The following is a 20,997-nucleotide window of genomic DNA, read 5'->3' on the forward strand; positions in this document are numbered from 1 at the left end:
GTATTCTAGTCAACACCCTAGACATGTGTTAAAAAAATATATATATATATATTTACAAGGGGCAATGTATCCCAGTAGCTAGAATGTCATCAAATTATGAAACTATGACTAAAGAAATAGAACTTATTAAATCTATGTTCCTCAATAGAGGTTACCCAGAAGCCCTATTAAATGATGTTTCCACATTTGTTATGAATGAATGGGGTAAAAAATATGTCCCCATTTTAGGAATAGGACAGGATATAGATTATGTGTGTAGTAAAACCCGGACTAATGTACCAACAGGTAGAGTATGTATTTTAACATATTCCCCTTATGGGAATGAAATTATAACAATAATAAATAGATATTGGAAGAACCTTACATTAGCTGATGAAATCAAACAAGTTTTGGGTGATAAACCAAGGTTTATATTTAAGATGGGTATGAATATTAAGAGATTAATACAATCAGGAATGAAAGAAAGAGATATTTATAAGGCTAGGAGAGCTACTACCAAATGCGGAATGTGTAGCCAATGTCATTTAATTAATGAAAGTGAAGGTATAAAATTGCAGAATGTAAATAGGACATATATTAAATTTAAAAAAGGAAATTGTAATTCCAAGAACGTAATTTATTTAGCTGTATGTTCCTCATGCCCTGCTTATTATATTGGCAAAACTGAGAGGCAATTCAAAAAGAAAATTTATGATCATGTATATAGAATTAGGGTGCATGATACAAAAAAATGCCTTATATAGACATATAGAAAAGAATGGTATCCAAAATAAGTTTAGTTTTGCCATTATAGAACAAGTGTTATTGGATAATAGGGGAGGTAATTTTAGAGCAACATTAAGTAAAAAAGAAAGCATCTGGCAGGTTTTGACAGATGCTACAAAAGAACCAGGTATCAATGAATTCATTTCTATAAAACCTTTTTTAATGTTGCGTTGATTTTTTTAAAAATTTTTTATAAAAATTTTGTGTTGCATTACTTGAATTTTGCTTATAAGTATTCAATTTAGTATGTGTTTTAGATACGTCATTAGAATGTGTTTACATATCTTCATAATACTTTATAGTATTTTATCTATATTAGTTAATGTTGTACATAGAAGTATTGTATATTGTAGTTAGGATAGATTTAGTTATTTATTGTGGTTTTAACAAATATGTACTGGCACTTTAAAAGAAATTCAGCACTCATAATGGTGCCAAAAAGTTTTTAAAATACAGAGTGTTGAGTAAATCAGCTGTTCTGAAGAAGTTTGCGGAAAGCAAATGAAAGCGCTTAACAGCTACATTGTAAATTAGAGTGCTACAACTTTGGATTTATTTGTGAGCTTCATTAAATATTTTTGTGGAATTACATCCTCCTTGCCTTATTCAAGTATAGCCTGCACGCTGATTCTTAGAGCTAGCTGTGATGGTGAGGTCAACCGTCTTGATTTTACATTCTGGTGTAGTCGTTCGTTATTTGGAAGATTTTTAGATTTCTGTTTTATGAATTTTGTTTAAGTTGCCACATAGAATGCAGACATATATATTCTGTAAAGCAAAGTATAATGTGTTGTCGGCTATGAGAATTCAATTTAATTGTCTAATGTTAATTTATAAATTAGTTTTGAAGTTACTATGTGACTTTGGCATAGCTAATATGTAGATGGTTAGCATTAGAGCTTTGCAATGAAATAACTTCTGCAGTAGAGAAAATACTTCTATTCCGTGCTCCATTCCATTTAAGTCAGGTAATTTCTAAAAGGGTTTCATCTGTAACTTAAATGTGATTTTAGTTTTTGTCTTTTTATAGTCAAGTTTAATCCTCACTATAAGATAAAGTTTTGTCTGCACTTGTGATTAATTTTTCTTTATCTGAAAAATAGATCCCCATTGTTAGTGTTGTAGTAAATGCTGAATTAAGTAAAAATGAAATGGCATAGCATTGACATGTAGTGCATGTTTTTCATATTAGTAAATTTTAGTGGTAATATATTAATATCTTTGGTGAACATGGTAAAAAGCTGTTGAAGGTTAATTTGTAAAAGAAGCCTGCATTTGTTTGTATTTACAGTCGTATATTTTAAAATTATTTTAATTATTTAAAATGACTAAGTATAGTAGTATGACAGTTATTATTTAATGTTGCCTTTTCACTGAGAAATGCAATATTTTGCCATTTGTTGGTCTGTCAGTTTTTTTGTTAACTTAAGAAACCTAGAATATATCTCTTTATTCAGTCTGTTATAAAATCAACTGCCAATCATTAGCGGACTGGAGTTCTGCTGTGGCGACCCCTAACTGGGAAAAGCCGAAAGACACAACAACAACATTCAGTCTGTTATAGTATTAGTTTTAATAGTGTTAAGAAGTATCTCAAAATAAATGTTATCCCTCTTTTTAAAACTTATGTATGAATAGTCTGTCACTTTTGTTCTCTCTCTGTAGACAAAGTTTACTGTACAAGTCATAATTACTCGAGGTATCTTGCCCTGTAGACTTCCGTTTGTTCTCATTGACAGCACAAATCATTACTTCTTTTCTAATTAGTAAATTTTAAATCATCACTGTTGTTTCATGTTTCTAGAATTTACCAAACCATTTTGCAATGTTTACATTCATTAGTAAACTGTCATTCAGTGTCCTACTTAATTACCAACTTTGAAGATGCTTCAAGTGTTATATAGTGTAGAATGCTGCTTGGCTGAAAATGTGGCAACAGTACTGATTTTTGAAAAATCCAACTTTAATGTAATGCCCTTATTTAAATGCAGATGGTTAGACCTGAAGACATTGTGGTGGCTGTGAAAATGTTGATTTGACTTTATACATAATTTCCTGCTGGATGCATTAGTACTTATGCCAGTAAGACATTCTCTATGATTTATATGCTAAAGTAGGAATATTTCAGAAAAAAATATTTTTATATATTTTGCCATTGACATTCATTATAGTGATCTTGCTTTAGCTGAACTTCACTTTACAGCATTACATCAAAGATTTTTTTTCTTTGCTTGCTACAAGTGTTTCGCTAAGTGCAGATTGTTATATTAGTATAAGTGAATGGATCTGGTCATAAGATGACATATTTCATGAACATTTCTTGGTCCATTAAGTTTCACATACATACACACAAGAAAAACAGTTATAATTATTTGTCTGCTATTAATTTAGTTTGTGAGAAGAGTTAAGTGAGGGCTTGTCTCCACTGTATTTAAATTACTGAAAAGTATGGTATATAGCACATAGGATCTGTTTGCCATATCAGTTATCATAACAAATTCTGATGCATTATTGCGCTTTACTCTAATGATACATACTTATCTGAGTTAATTGAAACTTGTTAAGTATTTACCTCATTTTCAGCTATTTGGCTTATTAGACTAATTAAAATCTAACAAGCTTAGGTAATTTTTTTTGTGTTCACATTTGACTCATTGACCTCTCCCTTAAAGAACACATAGCCGTTTTTTAGATCAACACAAACAACGTATTGTATGAAGTTAAGGATTTAAAATGGTAGCATAACAACTGAATCTTTGTACCATACTTATGTATTGCTGTAGATTCACAACTTCAGATGATTGCTAACACTTGTTTGTAGTTGTATTGTATAGGTCCAGTTTTCAGTAGTAATGGCTGGAATATGATCTGTTTTTTTTAAAGTCATACAGCTGTACTATCCTGGTATCCATATGGGATTTGTTGTAGTAATGATTGCCTCTTCCCTGAACTGTGGATTTGGTTTACTTCTGCCATTCAAATACCACATGGAATTAAAATGAGAAAGGAATTAAGACAAGGTACAAATCAAATGCTGACAAGAAAAAAAAAAAAAAAAAAACAATGGAAACAAAAGTGAACTGCCACCATTTGCCATAAGCTATTATGTCTACTTGCCACTTTTAAGTTATTAGGCTAGCTTTTTACTGCTTTATGTAAAAAAGTACAACTTCCTCTGCTAATTGCCTGTTAAACTGCAAGGCACTAATTTAAATTATGCAGAACAATCTGCATTACAAAGGACATAATGTCCAAAATACAACATGTAAGCAAAAAGGTTTGAAGTTCAAGAGCAGACATGAAACAAGGTTAGCAATTCACCTTTTTAATGTATCTAGAATGGCACTTGTTTCTTGTATTCAAGAAATACTAAGCAACTGCCAATTAAAAGATAGCTTTTCTCATAGCATACAGTATGTTATCGAGTTGAGCAGCAACAGCTGCAAACAATTTGCTTTGGTTCTTTCTCACATCAGAAACAGTTATCAGAAGACCCAGATGCATTAAGTGTCTTCTTTGCTGAAGAACATTGACCTGCTATCACTGTTACAGTTTTTTTTTTATCTGTGCCATCACCTACTTAACATTTAAGTAAACAAGTACTGTACAGATAATCCTTTGGCCTTTTTATTATTCTCTCCAAATAAATACCTGCTTCTGCAAATTGTTAGTGTAATTAGGAGCAAGTAAAGCTTTGCGACTCTGCTCTTTACGGTGTGGTTTATAAATAGAGGTAAACTATGATTTACCTCAGTGACAGCTGTGTTGCCTTTAAGCTTTGAACTTCTCCATATGCTTCTAATCCTGTCTCTTCAGTTGCTGCAGATATAGCGCTCTTTAACTGTTCATGTGAGCAGTCATTTCTGTTTAGTTTTCCTATAGATGCAGCACACATTTCACCATTCGTGTTATGTCCTGCAGTAACAGAAGTGATTGTGTTATTGTATACAAACTTAATAAATAAAATCAAAAAGATTCTTTCAAAATGTTCTATGAGAAATCAGTATACCTGTAATGTCTATGTATGCAGAACAGTAGGCCACTCCAGCTTCATTCCTAGCAATACATATATAGTTTCCACTGTCTGCTAAAACAACACTTCTTTTTATGAAGACATGAGTGTCACTTAGCACTTGAACCTGCAAAAGAAGTGTATTATAAATTATAAAAATTAACAAGAGACTGATGTACAATACTCATGTTCTAAGTCTTGACAAATAATTCCACCTACTGCACTTTCAGAACTGGCCATTATTATGTCATCTTTCATCCATATAACTTGAGGTTTTGGCCTTCCTGATAATGTACACTCCAGGATAAGGTCTTCTCCTAGTAGAAGGGTGACATCAGTGAATTTTGCTTCAAATGTTGGAGCCTTTCCTTGCACTGTAATGAAGAAAAACATTTATGAGATCTGCATGGAATCAACAGCATTGTACAGAAAAAAACAGTGGTTTTTATGTAGGATTCTTAAAACTACATTTTTCTACAAACTGAGATTGCATTATTTTAATATATAAAGAAACTTTCATGTTCAAGAGTCATCTAGTGAAAAAACGTGATATTCATCATTATGATCACTGCTGCAGTAGTCTAAACTATATGGGTTATATGCTGCATAGAATTTAACAGTTGGCAAGCTTCCAAAGCTTCAGGGTACCTTCCATACATACAAACCATTAGTCAGCTTGAACTGAGCTGACCAAAAAGTTAGGTTTGGATGTCAATCCCTCCAGAACTTTCCAGCTGCTGCGAAAATCACTTTATCTGGTGGGTCCTGCAATTGCTGCTTGAATGTACTCTTTCCTCACTTTCATAACACTGCTGTGGGGCATAGGCTAAGATTATGAATACTGGCATGCATTTATACTGGAGTCTGATTACCATCTCAGACCATTTTTTCATCTGTCCTCCCCCTTAGTAGTAGACTCTGGATCTCAACGTAAGTGACTTTGCTGCACTGCCCTTTCACCTTTTCTCCCGAATACACATTATGTCCAGTCTCCTCCTTACCATCATGTCATCCACTTCCAAGCTGCATTCTGTCAGTTAACCTGTAGTGAGTGTATCAATCCTTAGATAATATTTAGCTGGTTGATTGGTTTTACCTCCAGTTTTTGATCTAGAGATCTATCCTAGCCTTTCAAGATGGTTGCACACTGATCAACAGCTTATTTTCAGCTCTTCCAGTGTATAAACAGAAACTGAGAAAAAGAGAGTAGTGAAAATGTAAGCTTGGGTAAAACTTGGTTACTGTCTGTAATTACACTGCCCAGATGCCAGCAAAGAAGACATTTGGAAAGCCTGAAAGAAAAATCAACCAGAAAAATTGAAGAGAAAACACTGGATTGGATGAATACTGCAGCTGTTCAGCAAAAATCAATTCAAGTTTCAGCTTTGGTACAAGAGATGTCTTCCAGTAATTTAGAGGAAAAATAAATTAAATGTACTCAGAGGTGATTACAATAAGTGAATCATTGAAGGAGTATATCAAACGATAAAAATGCTTTAACTAGATATTCATGTGAACTGATAAAACTGCAGAAATCTGAGGCTGAAATGACAAAAACTCTGGTTGACAATGAGGTTTCCCAGGAAGAGCTGTTTCAAAAAGAGTTAAAAGAAAGAGAGCACAGAGACAATTTGAGATTTTCCACTGTACCACAGAAGCTGGAAGGAACAGACTGTATTAATTTTATGAAAGCACAAATAAGTAACTGGACATGTGCTCCTAACAGGATTTGTTAATAGAAAGGGCACATTGACTGTATGGTCCAAACCTGGCCATTGAGAAAGCAGCCAAGACCTATATTAATAAAGATGCAGTCATACTAGCAGAGAGAGTTAACCATGTCAAAACTTTGGCAGAAAGGAAAAGTATTAAAAATAGGGGACAGCAGACTCTTCGAGAAAAATGATTACTCACTGTACACCAAGCAGGAAAAAAAAAAACAAATGTATCCTGGCAATCAGGGAATGTTGAGGTGCAGGTGGGAGATTCAAGCTACTGTATACAACTGTCTTCAGATTATTTTTTCCTGGAAGATCACAAATATTTTTGATGCAGAAAAGAGTAAGGAGAAAAAAAATAAAAAAGTTTGTCCAACAAAAGAATCATCCAGCAAAGCAAAAGGGATGCTGCTTCTCATTCTTCTGAGATTAAAGCTCATATAGAGACCAATGAAACCTTTTCCAGTGTTCCAAAGGAAAATGCTTGAGCACAGGAGTTGTCTAGAATAATCAGGAGTTCAATGGACTTGAAACAGATCTGGTGTTGTGAGATGGAGATGATCAGGAAGAAAACCAGTAGCACTGACAGAAGTGGATAAATGGGAGACTATAAAGCATCGGTCACATTTGTGCAATATGGCTTTGCAAGAAAAAGTGTCAAGAAAAGGCTTGACTTTTGCTGACTTTGTTAAACAAGTGGGTGGACTGTAAAGCATATACCTTACATTATAACATTAATGTTTAGAAGGACACTAAAGGGAAAAAAGAAGAAACTTTTAGTAAGACATTTTGTTCTTTATATATATATATATATATATATATATATATATATATATATATATATATTAACTACATGCTAAATTCTAAAGCAATCTTGTATGGTATACATTCAGGGTATTTTAATTGTGAGTGTGGGGGTAATTTCAGTGACTGTTGTATGTGTTAAGGATGTTAAAGTAAACAAGTACCTTTTTAATTGTAAGAAGCATAGACTTCACAATATAACAAAATAAGAAAGGCTGGACAAAAACAAGTTATATTAATATAATGCTCTGCTAGGGTTGGGTTAGGTGGACAAGTGTAGTGATTATATTATATGTAGAATTAAGATGATAATTTCCCCTTGATATTACAAGGGCAGATGGCTAGATTACTGTCCTTGTCTTAAGCTCTAAACAAGTTTTTTTATAAGGAAATAGGCTTGAAAACTCAACTATGAAAAATGCTAAATATTTTACATCTGCTAAGATTTAGCTTCTTTTTTCCATTAGCAACATTTATTAGTGAGAGACAAGAAAATCTGCAGATGAAGACAATTAGCCAATGGAAATCAATACATTCTATTCTCAGACAAATTTATAAAGATTATTTCATGCATCTGCATAGATGTTAGCTGTTTTGTTCTAAGTGCTGACTACTTTTAGATAAAGACAATCTGTTTGCAGGTGCTCTGAGCATTCTTGGCCGAGGTAAATCCAAATTTAAAGGTACAATGGCAAGCAGTTCAGTGAAAAATAAAGTTTGAAATTGTGGGAACTGAATAAGAGATAGTCTCCTCCCTAGCAGCCTTAATACTGTAATGCATTTAATAAAACTTGCATAATTAAATTTTATTTAAAAGTAGCTGGTGCACCTTTTCTTAAGGCTAAAAGTTATTGCTTTCTGAAAGCACAGAGGTTGATTCTGGAGGGGAGTGCAGGTAAGAAAAGAACAAACAACAATCAGTCTAAGTGAGAGCACAGGCTGTAACACCCACTTTAACGTGAGTATCCTTCATTTTATATTAGTTTATGCCTGAGGGTGCAGCTGTTGATTTAGGGCAGTTGTTCCTCTCCACAGAGTTAAACTTCACTTGTTAATATTTATTTATTTAATTTTACATTTGTTTACCGGGAAAGTCTTACATGACACAGGTCTTTTTTCAGTGGAGACCTGTGGAGAAGAACTCCAAAATACAGTATAGCAATACAAAAAGTACAGAAGATTTGCAAAAAATATATAAAATATAAAGTACAACAAAGATATAGAAATACAAAACTTAGACTTCACATACATGGTTGACAGACTACAGAAGAACATTAACAACACTGCCTTATATGATTGATACAGTTTGGAGAAATGTTATAATTTACACATATTATGTAATGTTAGTGTGCATATTTTAAAGTTGAGAGATATATACAGTGCCAATGTGGGCATATATTCTATTTATATACAGAAAGGGAGAAACAGGACATGTATGAGGAGTGGCTGAAAAATTTACATAGTTTTGTCTGTGTGTATGAGGGGTGGCTGAAAAATGTACATAGTTTTATTTGTTTGTTCAAAGTTAATAGGAGATGAGATGTTTGGGGGTGTACTGAAAATGTATTTTTTGAGGGTTTTCATTAAAGCAAAAAGTGATGAGCAATGTAACATAAGATCAAATGGAGATGAGAAGAAACAACTGTATAAAAGATCAGCCTGCCAAAGCTGGAAAAACACATTAAAAAACTGTCACATATAATATCTGGGAACAATAGCCTTTTATCATAATTGTTCCTCAGTCCACAGTATCTTGGAATGTAAATGGCTTTTTCAGGTATAGAATGAAAGTGTAATGAATTATATTAAGAAATGCAGAGTGGAAATAGCAATGCTGCAGGAGACACACTTGGAAAAAAGTCAGCAAGTGAGTTTGACAGAGAAAAGATTTCAGGAGGGACATTCAGCAGAATCTCAGTGACAAAGGAAAAGAGGAGTAATGATACGGATTTCTAGAGGAGCTCCAGTAATGATAGAATGTTAGATTATTGATAGTAACGAGGTATTGGCAAGGGAGGAGAATTATGATGGCATGTTTTTGCCAAAGGAGATACTACCAGCATAGCTATCTGGAATTTTGTAAATAATTATATGTCATTGGTGAATATCAAAATAATTTGTGTAAGATGCTTGTGTTACAACTGTATTAGAACTATATGTTATGAGTATATCAACCTTGTTTGTTGAAAAGGGTTTACAAAATCCTTGTGTTTAAAATGGATCCACAGTGTGCCCTACTGGAAAAGAACAGGAATGTACATGCACTATTGTAACTGTGTAAATGTATATATTTAACGGTGGAAACTGGGATACAGGAGGTTAACCTCAGTCTAGTAAATTTCAGAAAATTAGCTGAAATTAAATTACTTTATGGCAGCAAGAAAGCACAATGTCTAAAACTAGGTAACTTTCTGTATTGTCTTGGAAGTGTTTTACTGTTTTATGACTTCCAGCATCTATCAAAGATCTGAGGAAAACCCCTTGTCTATGTATTTTCACATATAGATGATAAATACTGCCAGATTCCAGCAGTGGGGGTTTCACCTGGGATAGAGTCAAATGACAAGAAATTATGTCAATCTGCAAGCTATCCCAGCAGTAATATTTGAGATATTAATTTGAGGAGTCTCTGAGAGAGATAACATTCAGTAGTCTGTCTTCGACCTGACAAAAAGACACTTTCACCACACATTTGCCTTGCTCTGTAAGTAAGTTAACTAGGGTATAGTAACTCTCTTAGATTTATTCAGGAATATAGTGAAGCATAGTTTAGATGTTTTTCTTCGTTTATTTCAGGCTGTCCTGCAGTGTTTGCTCTTGGTCAAACTATCATTTGTATTAATAGTAACATTACACAGTAAGATTGGACACCCTTTATTAAGGGCCTTTAAGTAGCTGATAAGGAGCTGGCTGGTGGCAGTGATAACTAACTTATAGTCTGGGCAAAGGGGGCATAGCTAGTAAACCTGTGCCAGCCTTTCCCAGGTGTGTGTGTGTGTGTGTGTGTGTGTGTGTGTGTGTGTGTGTGTGTGTGTGTGTGTGTGTGTGTGTGTGTGTGTGAATCAAACCTTAAAGAGTGTGTGTGTGTGTGTGTGTGTGTGTGTGTGTGTGTGTGTGTGTGTGTGTGTGTGTGTGTGTGTGAGCTTCTTGGTCAAGTACACAAAGCACTGGTTGGACAGAGAAGGTGTTGGAGGTCTTGGCTTGGCCACTCAGCTAAGATCTCATCCCTATAGCTGTGCCAGTGGGAAGTCTTATTGGGGAGCTGGAGAAAAAGGGAGGAACCAGCCCCAGACTGACTGTGGTCTCTATGTGCTCTTAAGGGAAATTGCACTTGATGCAGAAAGCTGCAACTGAAAATACTGTGTGTGTGCCTTGTCATCCTCCCAGTGTACATCCCCCACTGTTGCCGATGGTGAGGATTGAGGCTCCTTGATTACTGGTTCAGTGGTGGGGAGTCACACATGTATATATATTCCACCAAAAACTGCTATTATGGAGCTTATGAAAATTTTTGGAGAAATAATTAGCTTTCAGCAGGGAATATTACATATGGGGGGGGGGACTGAAACTTAATTTGTAATAGTGAGGATGTATTGGGAGACCTTGAAGGGAAATATATCAAAAGAGGGTAGATTTCTGAAGAAATTTATGAAAATATTTGGTATGGAAGAGGTGAATTCAGTAATAGAAACCTGGACAGAACTTACATATTGTTGCCCAATTTACAATAACTGGGCTAGACTGATAGAATTTTTATTTCCCTGCTTCAGACCAGCCATCAGTAGCAGTATTTTCTTACATTCTGCTTCCCTCTGGATCATCACATTTCTGTTAGTGTTGTCAAATGTTTGCATTCAATGAAAGATTTGACACGCTTCCAATAAATATTTCAGATAATGCACCAATAAAAACTAAAATAAAAATGTAGGTTAATGAAGTGAAAATGGGATTCTAGCTCTTTCCTTCCTACTCATTAAAAAGAGAGGAATTTAAGGAATGGGTAGTAGAAATTACCCAAGAATTATTAGGGAAGATCAATGTTTCTTCAGAAGGGATAGAATGAAAATGGAGTTTGAGTATAGGATAGAAACAAAAAAGGAAGCTGTATGCATAAGAAGTAGTAGGAATTATTTAGAGGGACACATACAATTTACAGTATTGCAGAAGAAAGGAAATCTCACAGAACAAGAAGAGGAGCAACTGCATAGTGCTAAAGAAAAAATAAGGGAACATTTGGATAATATGTATGAGTTTAGAAAGAGTACTGTTAAGCAGCAACTCCAGAACAAAAAACTTTTAACACAGTGACTGGACAATAGAAAGTAAAAAAGGGTTGTCACCAAACATAGGAAGCTCATGATGAGAAACATAGCCAGAGATTCTATAGAGGATGATTTTTGTTTAATAGTACTAAAAAAGAAGAGAAAGCATCATCATCTTGGAAGACAGATGTGGTAGCTGTATTACTCAAAAAGGGTAAAGGCCTGTCAGACCCACCCTCTTATAGACCCATTTCAATTTTAAACCATGATTATAATGTCTTATGTCTATACTAGCTTAAAAAATGGCAAATGTGTTGCCAAAATGGATAGATATGGATCAGTATTGTTTTGTGGAGGAAAAGCAAATATTTGACAACACTAACAGAACGATGATAATCCAGAGGGAAGCAGAATGTAAGAAAATACTGCTATTGATGGTAGGTCTTAATGCAGGGAAATCATTTGACAGAGAAAGCTGGGATTTTGTGAGTATGGCAATCAAAGTATTTGAACTCCCTGACAAAATGATAAGGTTAATTGAGATTAATATTTAAAACATCAGAGACAATAATTAACTGGAAGGGTTCCTCACTGACAAGTTGTATTTAAACATAGACACCAGACAGGAATGTCCTCTTTCCCCTTTGTTATTTACTTAATATTTAGAACCATTGGCAAAGAAAATAAGGGACTTAGAAATTCAAGGATATAACTGGTATGATAATCAAGAAAAGTTGGCTTTCTTTGCGGATGACATTATTTTGTAATTGATAAATCAACAAAGGGACAACTTGGTGCTGTGGAACATTTTGAAACACTTCCATGTCTTTTCAGGATGTAAAGTTAATGAAGATAAAACAAAGGCTGTAACAAAAAATGATGTGCCTACTCATGTCTTGGTTCATCAATATGCATATTTATGGGTCACGATAAGATGAAGTATTGTATGGATTAAAAAACTTCTGTTATGGCAGAAAAGACTATATGGAATGAGACTAAACAAAAGATAATACCTAAATTGAGAAACTGGAAGCTTTCATTTATAGCTATGGATAGGAAGATACAAGCAGAGAAAATGTTCTTAGTCTCTTTACTTTTATATACAGGTCTGGCATATTTTTTTTCAGAAATAAACCGCTCCAACGTCAAGCAAAAACTTTATTAAAGCAAAGCTTTCAGGTAACAACCCTTTCTCAATGCTAATACCATTACACAGAATAATCACCATTTAAATAAGAGCAAACAAGTATCACATGATCACAGCAAGCATATCACATGACACTGCATAAGCATTTTTTTAAAAATACATTAAATATTTTGTTGTTGTATTCTTACTAAAACAGGTTTAATACTTACAGTATTGTTAACACCAGGTTCAAACTCGGCACATAATCTAATAATCCATTCATACTCTATTTTCAAGAAAATGGTTTAAATCACCCCCCCGGTTCCTTTCACTACTATGTCTGTTACCCTAAATTTAAAACAATGGTCCTCACCCTTGCTCATGATGTGTCTACTTAGAGCATTCTTATCATTTCTCCTTCTTATATCTGACTTATCCTCAATAATTCACTCCTTCAGCCTTCTAGTGGTTTTCCCCACATAAAATGAAAAACATTTTACACAAGTGGCGAGGTACAGCACATAGCTGGTATTACAACTGGTTGTGAAGGAAAAAGTATATCTTAATTTTTTTTACAGGAGAAATTTTCACAATTTTTTTCTTTTGAGCGTGCTTCAGAGGCTGATTTGAAGTTCTTAGCTTTGAAAACAGTGTTACTCATTGCTCTGACTTCTGTAAGAAAAGTTTCTGAGTTACAAGCTGTTATGTTGATTCAACCTTATCTGATTTTCACAGGGATAGGGTAAATTAAAGAACAAATCTTTCATTTATGCCTAAAGTAGTTTAAGAGTTTACTTTAATCCAGGTTATACATTTAATTGTTTTCTATCCAGAACCAAAAAATAATGGGAAAGACTTATATTGTTTGTGTAACTTGAGCAACTGATCCAGGCCATCTTTTTTTGGAGAAGGTTCCCCTGCACCCTAGTAAGCAGGGGTGTGCAGTTAGAACTTGTCCGATTGAAGACTGCTGGAACAGGGCTCAGTATTGAGCTTGATTCTGGTTAATTGGGTAACTTGTTTAAATCAGTTTGTTTGTTTTCTATTGTTATATATATATATATATATATATATATATATATATATACACACATAAAAAATTGCACTTTATTCATCTGCTTTTACTGTATTTGTGTTTCTTCCTACTTTATTACTGGGGGCATTGACTACAACTCTGATCTGTGATATATAATGATAATTATCCATTTTTTGGGTTTTTAAACTGTTTTTTGAGTGTATCTGCTTTATTTTCAGAAAAAATATATATATATACTTGTTTCCCGCCTTTCTAAGCTAGTATAGTCCAGTTTTCAGGTTAGTGCTGAATTCAGGGCTCTGTTATAAATCTCTGTGTTTGCCCATACCTTACTTGGATGGAAGGAATTTTCTCTATTCACCTGTGAGAGGGGAGCTTTGAGCAGCTTATCTGTCCCTGGAGGAGTGGTTTCAGCCCAGAAATTAGTAGTTTATTGGCCATTTTGGGCTAATTTCTCTTTCATTTCCCTGCTATAAATACCATATTTGCCCAGTTTTGCGCACCGGGCAGCACCGGTTAGCTAGGGTAAAACTATTCCCGGTTCCACAAAGTCTCCTCTTCAATTTTTCCTTTGGAACTAGACAAACTTTCAACTTAAGCACTCAAGCCATTCATTTCTCAGCCCGGCACTTGCTCAAAACGTATAGCAAGCACTTATAAACCCTAGCACTAGACCCTCCTGTACTGTACAGAAGGACAAGGCTCTCTATTCGACCTTACCAGCCATCCAGTAAAACAGTTCACTGTACCTATCCAGGCATGTCCAAAGGGCAGTTTCAGGTGTACTCTCCAGTCCAACTGGTGAATCTGGGCATTTTGAGGCAATGTTACAACTGCCTCATGTACACAGACAACCCCCTCCTCCTACCACCAAACACTAATACATGCGAGAGCTGCAGTTATACAGCCAAACTAGAGGCTAAGCGCTCTCAACTCAAGGCTGGATCAGACAGTCAAGAGGAGAAGGGAAATACTTGCATCACACCACCAGTCTTACAGACCCATTAAACCAGCACCGGCAAAAACACACATACATACACAAAAACATACTCGGAGGCTCTAAATAAAAATCTGCAAAACCAACAGAGACCTCCAAAACAAACATCCAAGCAACCTCCACCCCCAACACAAACCATGAAACACATACTTCACAAAACCAGTGTGCCATGCAATCACAGCCCTTAAGGCAAAATAACATATCCAACATATTAGTAATAGGTGACTCTATAGTCAGGCGCACTGATGTTCCACTCACCAGGCTAAACAAGGAGAAGGTTACTGTTAGCTGCCTGTCGGGTGCCAGGATCTGCCACATAACACAAGCACTCAGGTCACTCCAGAACAAGTACAAATATGACTCTGTCATTGTCCATGTTGGTGTGAATGACCTGAGCCGTACCTCCCTGGACTACATGAAAAGAGACATGGAAGAGGTCTCTGATCATGTAGCCCAAGCCGGTATGACCCTGACCCTAAGCAGCATCCTGCCCTCACCAATAATGATACCACGGTATAAAGAAAAAATTCTCGATTTCATCAATTGGCTAAGTTTCTGGTGTCATTCAAAGGGGATCCAGTGTCTGTCCACCTGGGATGACATGCTCGACAAGCCACGCTGCTTCGCTAGAGATGGCTTGCACCTGTCACCCTTAGGCTTTTGAATATTTGCCAAGGCTCTTGCCACCCCCATAGTGCCTTTTTTTAGGCAAGGTTCAAAAGACAAACCCACCGTTGTAAATAGCACAAGTAACAAAAAACTGTTAGGGTGTTTGGTAAGACCTTTATGCTTCCCAGTGTTTCCAGAAACGTGGAATGGGGTCCTAGGACATGGTGGGTGATCTGTAGGGTTGGGAGGGTGGCCTAATGGTTAAGGTGTTTGCCTTACAAACACAAGGTGCAGGGTTTGAGTCTCACAAGGGATAATTGGCTAGGCTTAAAAAGGCTCACAAGAGCAGTTAGCTTAGTACTTATCTATGAATCTATGAATCTGTCCAGCAGAGCCACTGGAGTGATCCTCGAGGTAAACTTTCTGTTTCCCATCCACTCGTCAAGGTTTCTTTTGAAGAGTGTTAGCGAGGAGCTCTGCCTAATGTAGATTGGGATCTTGTTCCAAAGCATGGGAAGTCTCTGGGACAGGAATCTATCCCTCCAGCACATCCTATTTATTGTTGTGGTGAGGTTTAGATCCCTAGACCGTGTGGCTCGAGGGGATAAGGTTTTCTTTAGGTGGAGCATGTCCATCAATTCTGGGTTGGACATGGCCTTGTATGTCAGACTGAGATCACCTCTGAGTAGGCGGTATGCAACTGAGTACAACTGGAGTTTCTTCAGTCAAGCTGCATAGGGCATCTGTTTGAGGCCATTGATCCTCTTGGTGAGGTACTTCTGTGGTCTTTCCAGCTGTTGTAGGTAGATTTGTAAGGTACATCCCAAATGGGGCGTTGTACTCTAAGATGGGTCTGATGAGTGATGAGTAGAGGGGCACAATGACCTCTTTTGATCTGGATGTGAACCCTTTTGTGATTAGGTGGGCCACGTAGAAGGATTTTCTAACCACTTTGGCAATGTGATTATCAAAGGTGAGATACCCTAACACCCACAGGGAACTAATCTAAGGGGACAGCGAAAGTCAACACATTCTGGCTAGGTTTATAAATGCCTTCGGGCAGATAGCCTAGTACCCACCTATGAACCCATGATTTTAGATGTCCAAAGGCAATTCACATATGACATTGACAGGACAGAATTCTGATTAACTGTTTTATTTCCTGTGAAGTTAACAAAAAAGGTCAGTCTTTGTCAAAACAGTTTCTAAATGGTTGTGTTATGCTGTTATGTTTCTCTCACCATAACAGTTTCTAAATGGTTGCTGTAGAATAACAGGTGTGCTGTACCTTTAGGAAGCATTTCCAAAGTCTGTGTGTGCATATAAATACCAAGCACGTGTTAGTTTCAGTGCCATTTTGTAGGTACAGCCAGAGTGTTAACATATGTATGCATGATAACTAGTTTGTTTATAAGCTAAAGTTACTTAGCTTCATTTATGATGTGTTTGTCTGTAAGAAAGCTGCTTTTGAACAAGAACTCACAACAATCACTTGTTTCTTCCTGACCTGGTGAGCGCAGTTGAGTTATGCTATTGTTTCTCTCACCATAACAAGACAGTTCCAGGTAGTGTCAAGGCCCACTATTACCAGGACTTTGGCTATTTCTGTGTCTTTTTGAAAGGAATGGACTCTAGAAATATATTAAAGGCAGCAACATGTTTATCTCTACAGTCGTTCAATAAGCACTATAAATTAGATGCTTTCTTTAGGTCCAGAGCGGGCTTTGCTAGGATTATTCTCCAAGGCATTTTTAGACATCTCTGAATCTTTAAATGAACTGTGGACCATTGTCACTGAGTTTTTTTAGGCAGATCAAAATGAGTAAACATTTAATGCAGTTTCTGTAATATTCTTTTGGAAAATGTGGAAGTCATTATAGTAACTTCTGAACATTTTGTATGTGCATGAATCACTGCTAAAAACATTCCTGGCAAAGGATCCTCCATATTCACATGAATGCACTGTCAGGGATGAACAGCTCAGAGTCATGAATGTAATTTTGTTACACTGAGGTATGTGGCACAAATCCTCGGTATGTGGCACAAATCCTTTCATTACCCTTAATAGTGCTATACAAACCTGGCTACCTGAAGTAGCCACAGCAATATTTTCATGCAGAGCATTCCATAGTGCCTAGAATATAGCTGATCTAGTAACTGCTCTCTCAAAGGTGGTAGAATGCTGACTTACATTTCTCACATGAAATAACCGGAATAAAAATGACAACTACTTTTTCCTTGCAAAATAAAGCTTCAGGTTAGGAGAGACCTACAAATTCTGAAGTATTTTTTTGTGAAATACTAAGTCTTTTAATTGTTGTACTGTGGGGTCTGTACTTGTGATAGGCGTATTTTCTGTTTGCGCAAAATGGATTTCATTTTGATTTGCATCTGACAAGTTAACTGATAAATTCCTGTTTTGGTAAGCTGCCTGCATTTAGATATGAAATTGACTTTCAGTACTCAGCTTCATAAATATCAGCAGACAAGAACAATGCTGACTTGCATTTTCCTTGTAGCCAAACTGGAATGCCAGTATATGGTACAAAAATTGAAGTCAGAGGATGACAGTGTGAGAAATGTAAACCTTCATCCAAATAGATAATGACTGGATTTCAAATATGATTCCTAGTGCTTCACTTTCAGTGTGATCATAATTATTTTCTGTTGTGCTTAAGTTTATTCTTCTCTTCTTCTGGTGCTATTATGGGAGCTAGAGCTGCCTCAGCTATTTGCACAGATACATCTTATGGCAAGTGCAAGTAGAAAAGGACCGAAGTGTGGTTTACCGAATTTACCAAAACAACCTTTGTTTTTCAAAACATGGCATTGTATACTCAGTTCACTTCCAGGTTTTATCACCACTAAGAAATCCATGTAAATGTAAATAAGCAGTCCCGAGAAAGAACAAAACTGTTTCACATTTTGAGGAACTGGGGCCTCTGTAATGGGCATTATCTTAGATGTAGACTTGTAAAGACCACTAGTGTCAGTCATACACCCCCAAGTATTCTACAGAAGGCTTGAAAAGTCACATTTATTTTTATAGACTTGTGGGCCATATTCTTCCAACCTTTGCAAAACTGTATCTAAATTACTTAAATGGCCTTTGTCTTTCTCACCTCTGACCTAAAAATTAGATCTGTGACTCTCCAAAACAAAGTTGGAGTTGAATTAATACCAAATGGTATCCAACAAGGGCAGTAGAGCCCCTTGTTCTTTTACAATGATCAGTAATACTTGAGATATGAATCTATTAGTTAAATTGGCACAAAAGCAATCTTCTGTCCTCCAGCCAACCGTAGGAACATATTCACTGTGTGGCAAAAGGCACTTTTCCATACATAAGACAGGATTAGATAGTAATTGCCTTGAAATCCATACTGCTCCTGATCCTTGATAATGCACTTAAAGTCCACTTCCACTTTGGGCTTTAAGGCATGTGGCACAAGTCTGATCTTCAGACATTTTAGTTGACTGTCAGGCTTAATGTTCATTCAAAAACATGTTTCCTTAACACAGTTATCATTGAATTTTCTCCATTTGCGAATTTTGTTCTACTGCTGAGCTTATTCTAAAGGTACAAACAACCATATAATGTTGAATAATTTCCTAGTATCACATACTGTGATAAAGTTGCAATCTGTCTGTTTAACTTCATCTTGACATCTGCAGTCCCCTTCATCGCCACAGATTTGTTGGTGTAAGTCCATAAAATGAACAGAGAGTCAAATGCTAAAATATCTGTTTGTATATGGTATCAGGGATTGTTTAAGCTGCTGCTCCAGTGTCAAGCTTGACTCCCACTGGCTGACCTATGACTGGCATTTCCAGTAACCATGCCAAGTGAGAGATGCACTTAAGAATGAAGACTGGACTGCCTTCATCAGATAGAGTCACTGTTGCTGTTGTTCATCTGCTGAATAGTATGTAACACTTTATTCTCTTTATACCATCTTATACTTTTCTGTTTACTGTCTCTGCCTCCTTTATTTGTCATGTCTATGATTCCTTAGACATACTCGTTCTGTCCATTATTTCCACACACACTGTTTGCACTCTTAACTATTTGCACCAACATTCTGATGCAGGGTGTCCTCATTTTTCCTCAGTGGAAGCATTCATGAGTCCTCTGTATTCTGGGCTTGATCTCAGCAAACGTTTTATGTACATTAAATGATGCACTCAACTGTTGAGCTTCTTTAGCAGCTAATTCAAGTGAAACTGTAGATTTGATTTGGTGCTGTACATACACTGTAATAGTTGCACTGGTCATGTTGGTATCTTTTTTCATTAATGCCTCTCCTCAAAAGCACTAGCTCCTACCCTTTCCCATAAATCCTTGCTCTAAAGTGAGAACTCATGATGCCATTGCCACCAGTGTAGCTTTGACATGTCCAAAATGAGACTTGAGCATTTAGGGGTATTTTTTCTTGATTTCAACTAGATAAGTACCATCTTCCTTACAGTTTCTTCGAAAACCGATATTTAGACTCTCTTAAATAATTTAGAATAGTTTCTTAAACTAGGTAACAGTCTCAGTTCTGCTTTTCAACCGTTCTTCCCTCTCCACCCCACACTATTAAAAATATTTGCTTTACTTATTACCTTTTTAATGCTAAGTAGTTGAGTCACTTAAATTCTTAATCCTTTAGCTGTTTATTGGATTGTGGCTAATGTCATTGTTGTGGTTGTTATTGTGTTTTCTTGATAAGTTCAGGTCTAGCCATGGAAAAAGACTCAAAAACCATAGCTTAAAAAGTGTAAACAATGCAGCCATAACATTCTCCCTCATGACCCCTGTGTTTTTGCATGTGGTTTGTCTTGGTGTGGGGCATTTGGACAGCGACTGCAGTATTTGTTGAAATTTCGGCTCCTGTAGTCTCCTGGATAGAAGAAAACCAATGTGGCTTGTGCTGTTCTGAGTCAACAGTTAGGGAGAAGGAGACTTCACAGGATAATGACTAAAATTTTTCAAAAGTGACACAACTTGAGGAAAAGTACAGGACCCTGAAATGTCTGTAGAAAAGATCTCTCCAGCTAAGGTGCTTAGGCTTTCTGCCACTCCATTTTGACTTGGATCCCTTTCTATCACTACTCACACCAAATCCACTTTTCTTACTCAGCAAGAGTCATTGGGCACTATAGACGCAAGAGTGAGAAAATGGGATGAGACTTTTTTTTTTTTTTTTTTTAAAGAGGAAGAGCTTTAATGGCTTTTTACCTTGAGACTTGCTTCTGCCTCTTTGCTTAGATCCCACAGGTCCCTCATAAACCCTATGCCTTGGGACTGGGGACATATGATGTTGGCCCAGCTTCAATATGATGTAATCTCAGCATCCATTGTCCCAACAGTAGCTTGAGAAGGTATTCTTTCCTCCTTTTCTTCTGTTTTGTCTCCTGTCCTAGTTTTGATGCCAGCAGTGATGGAATTGACAGTGACACCTGTAACTATTCAGTCAGTGCAGGATAATATCCCTTCCTTTGCACCAGTGCCCCCTGCATAGTTACTTTCTTCAAGCTGACCATGATATCTTCATTGTGACCACTAAGACTGAAGGGTTCAGCTCTAAACACATGGTACTGTTGTTGGTGTCAAGGTGCTCAGCATTTGATCCTTTGGTGCCCAAATATTTGGAAGTGGTTTTGGCACTGGAATCATTGGTGT

The 20,997-nt window shown here is 36.2% G+C and overlaps 1 protein-coding gene across 4 annotated transcripts in view; it reads right to left on the bottom strand.

Annotated features, from left to right (window-relative positions):
* Positions 1 to 4,093: 4,093 nt before the first annotated feature.
* CCDC141 (coiled-coil domain containing 141) overlaps positions 4,094 to 20,997 on the bottom strand; it is a 2,268,332-nt gene continuing 2,251,428 nt past the window's right edge. For 3 of the 4 annotated variants that reach the window (XM_044075309.1, XM_044075306.1, XM_044075307.1), the window contains 3 exons: positions 4,997 to 5,151; positions 4,775 to 4,904; positions 4,094 to 4,680 (listed from right to left, as the gene is read on the bottom strand). In XM_044075309.1, the coding sequence (XP_043931244.1) occupies positions 4,511 to 4,680; positions 4,775 to 4,904; positions 4,997 to 5,151 (455 nt within the window). In that variant the 3' untranslated portion in view covers positions 4,094 to 4,510. The remainder of the gene's footprint in view (positions 4,681 to 4,774; positions 4,905 to 4,996; positions 5,152 to 20,997) is intronic. The other variant, XM_044075308.1, reaches the window with a different exon arrangement.

This window comes from Protopterus annectens, chromosome 6.part0 (genome assembly GCF_019279795.1).
Source record: "Protopterus annectens isolate FY-2018-M chromosome 6.part0, PAN1.0, whole genome shotgun sequence".
Lineage (NCBI taxonomy): Eukaryota > Metazoa > Chordata > Ceratodontiformes > Protopteridae > Protopterus > Protopterus annectens.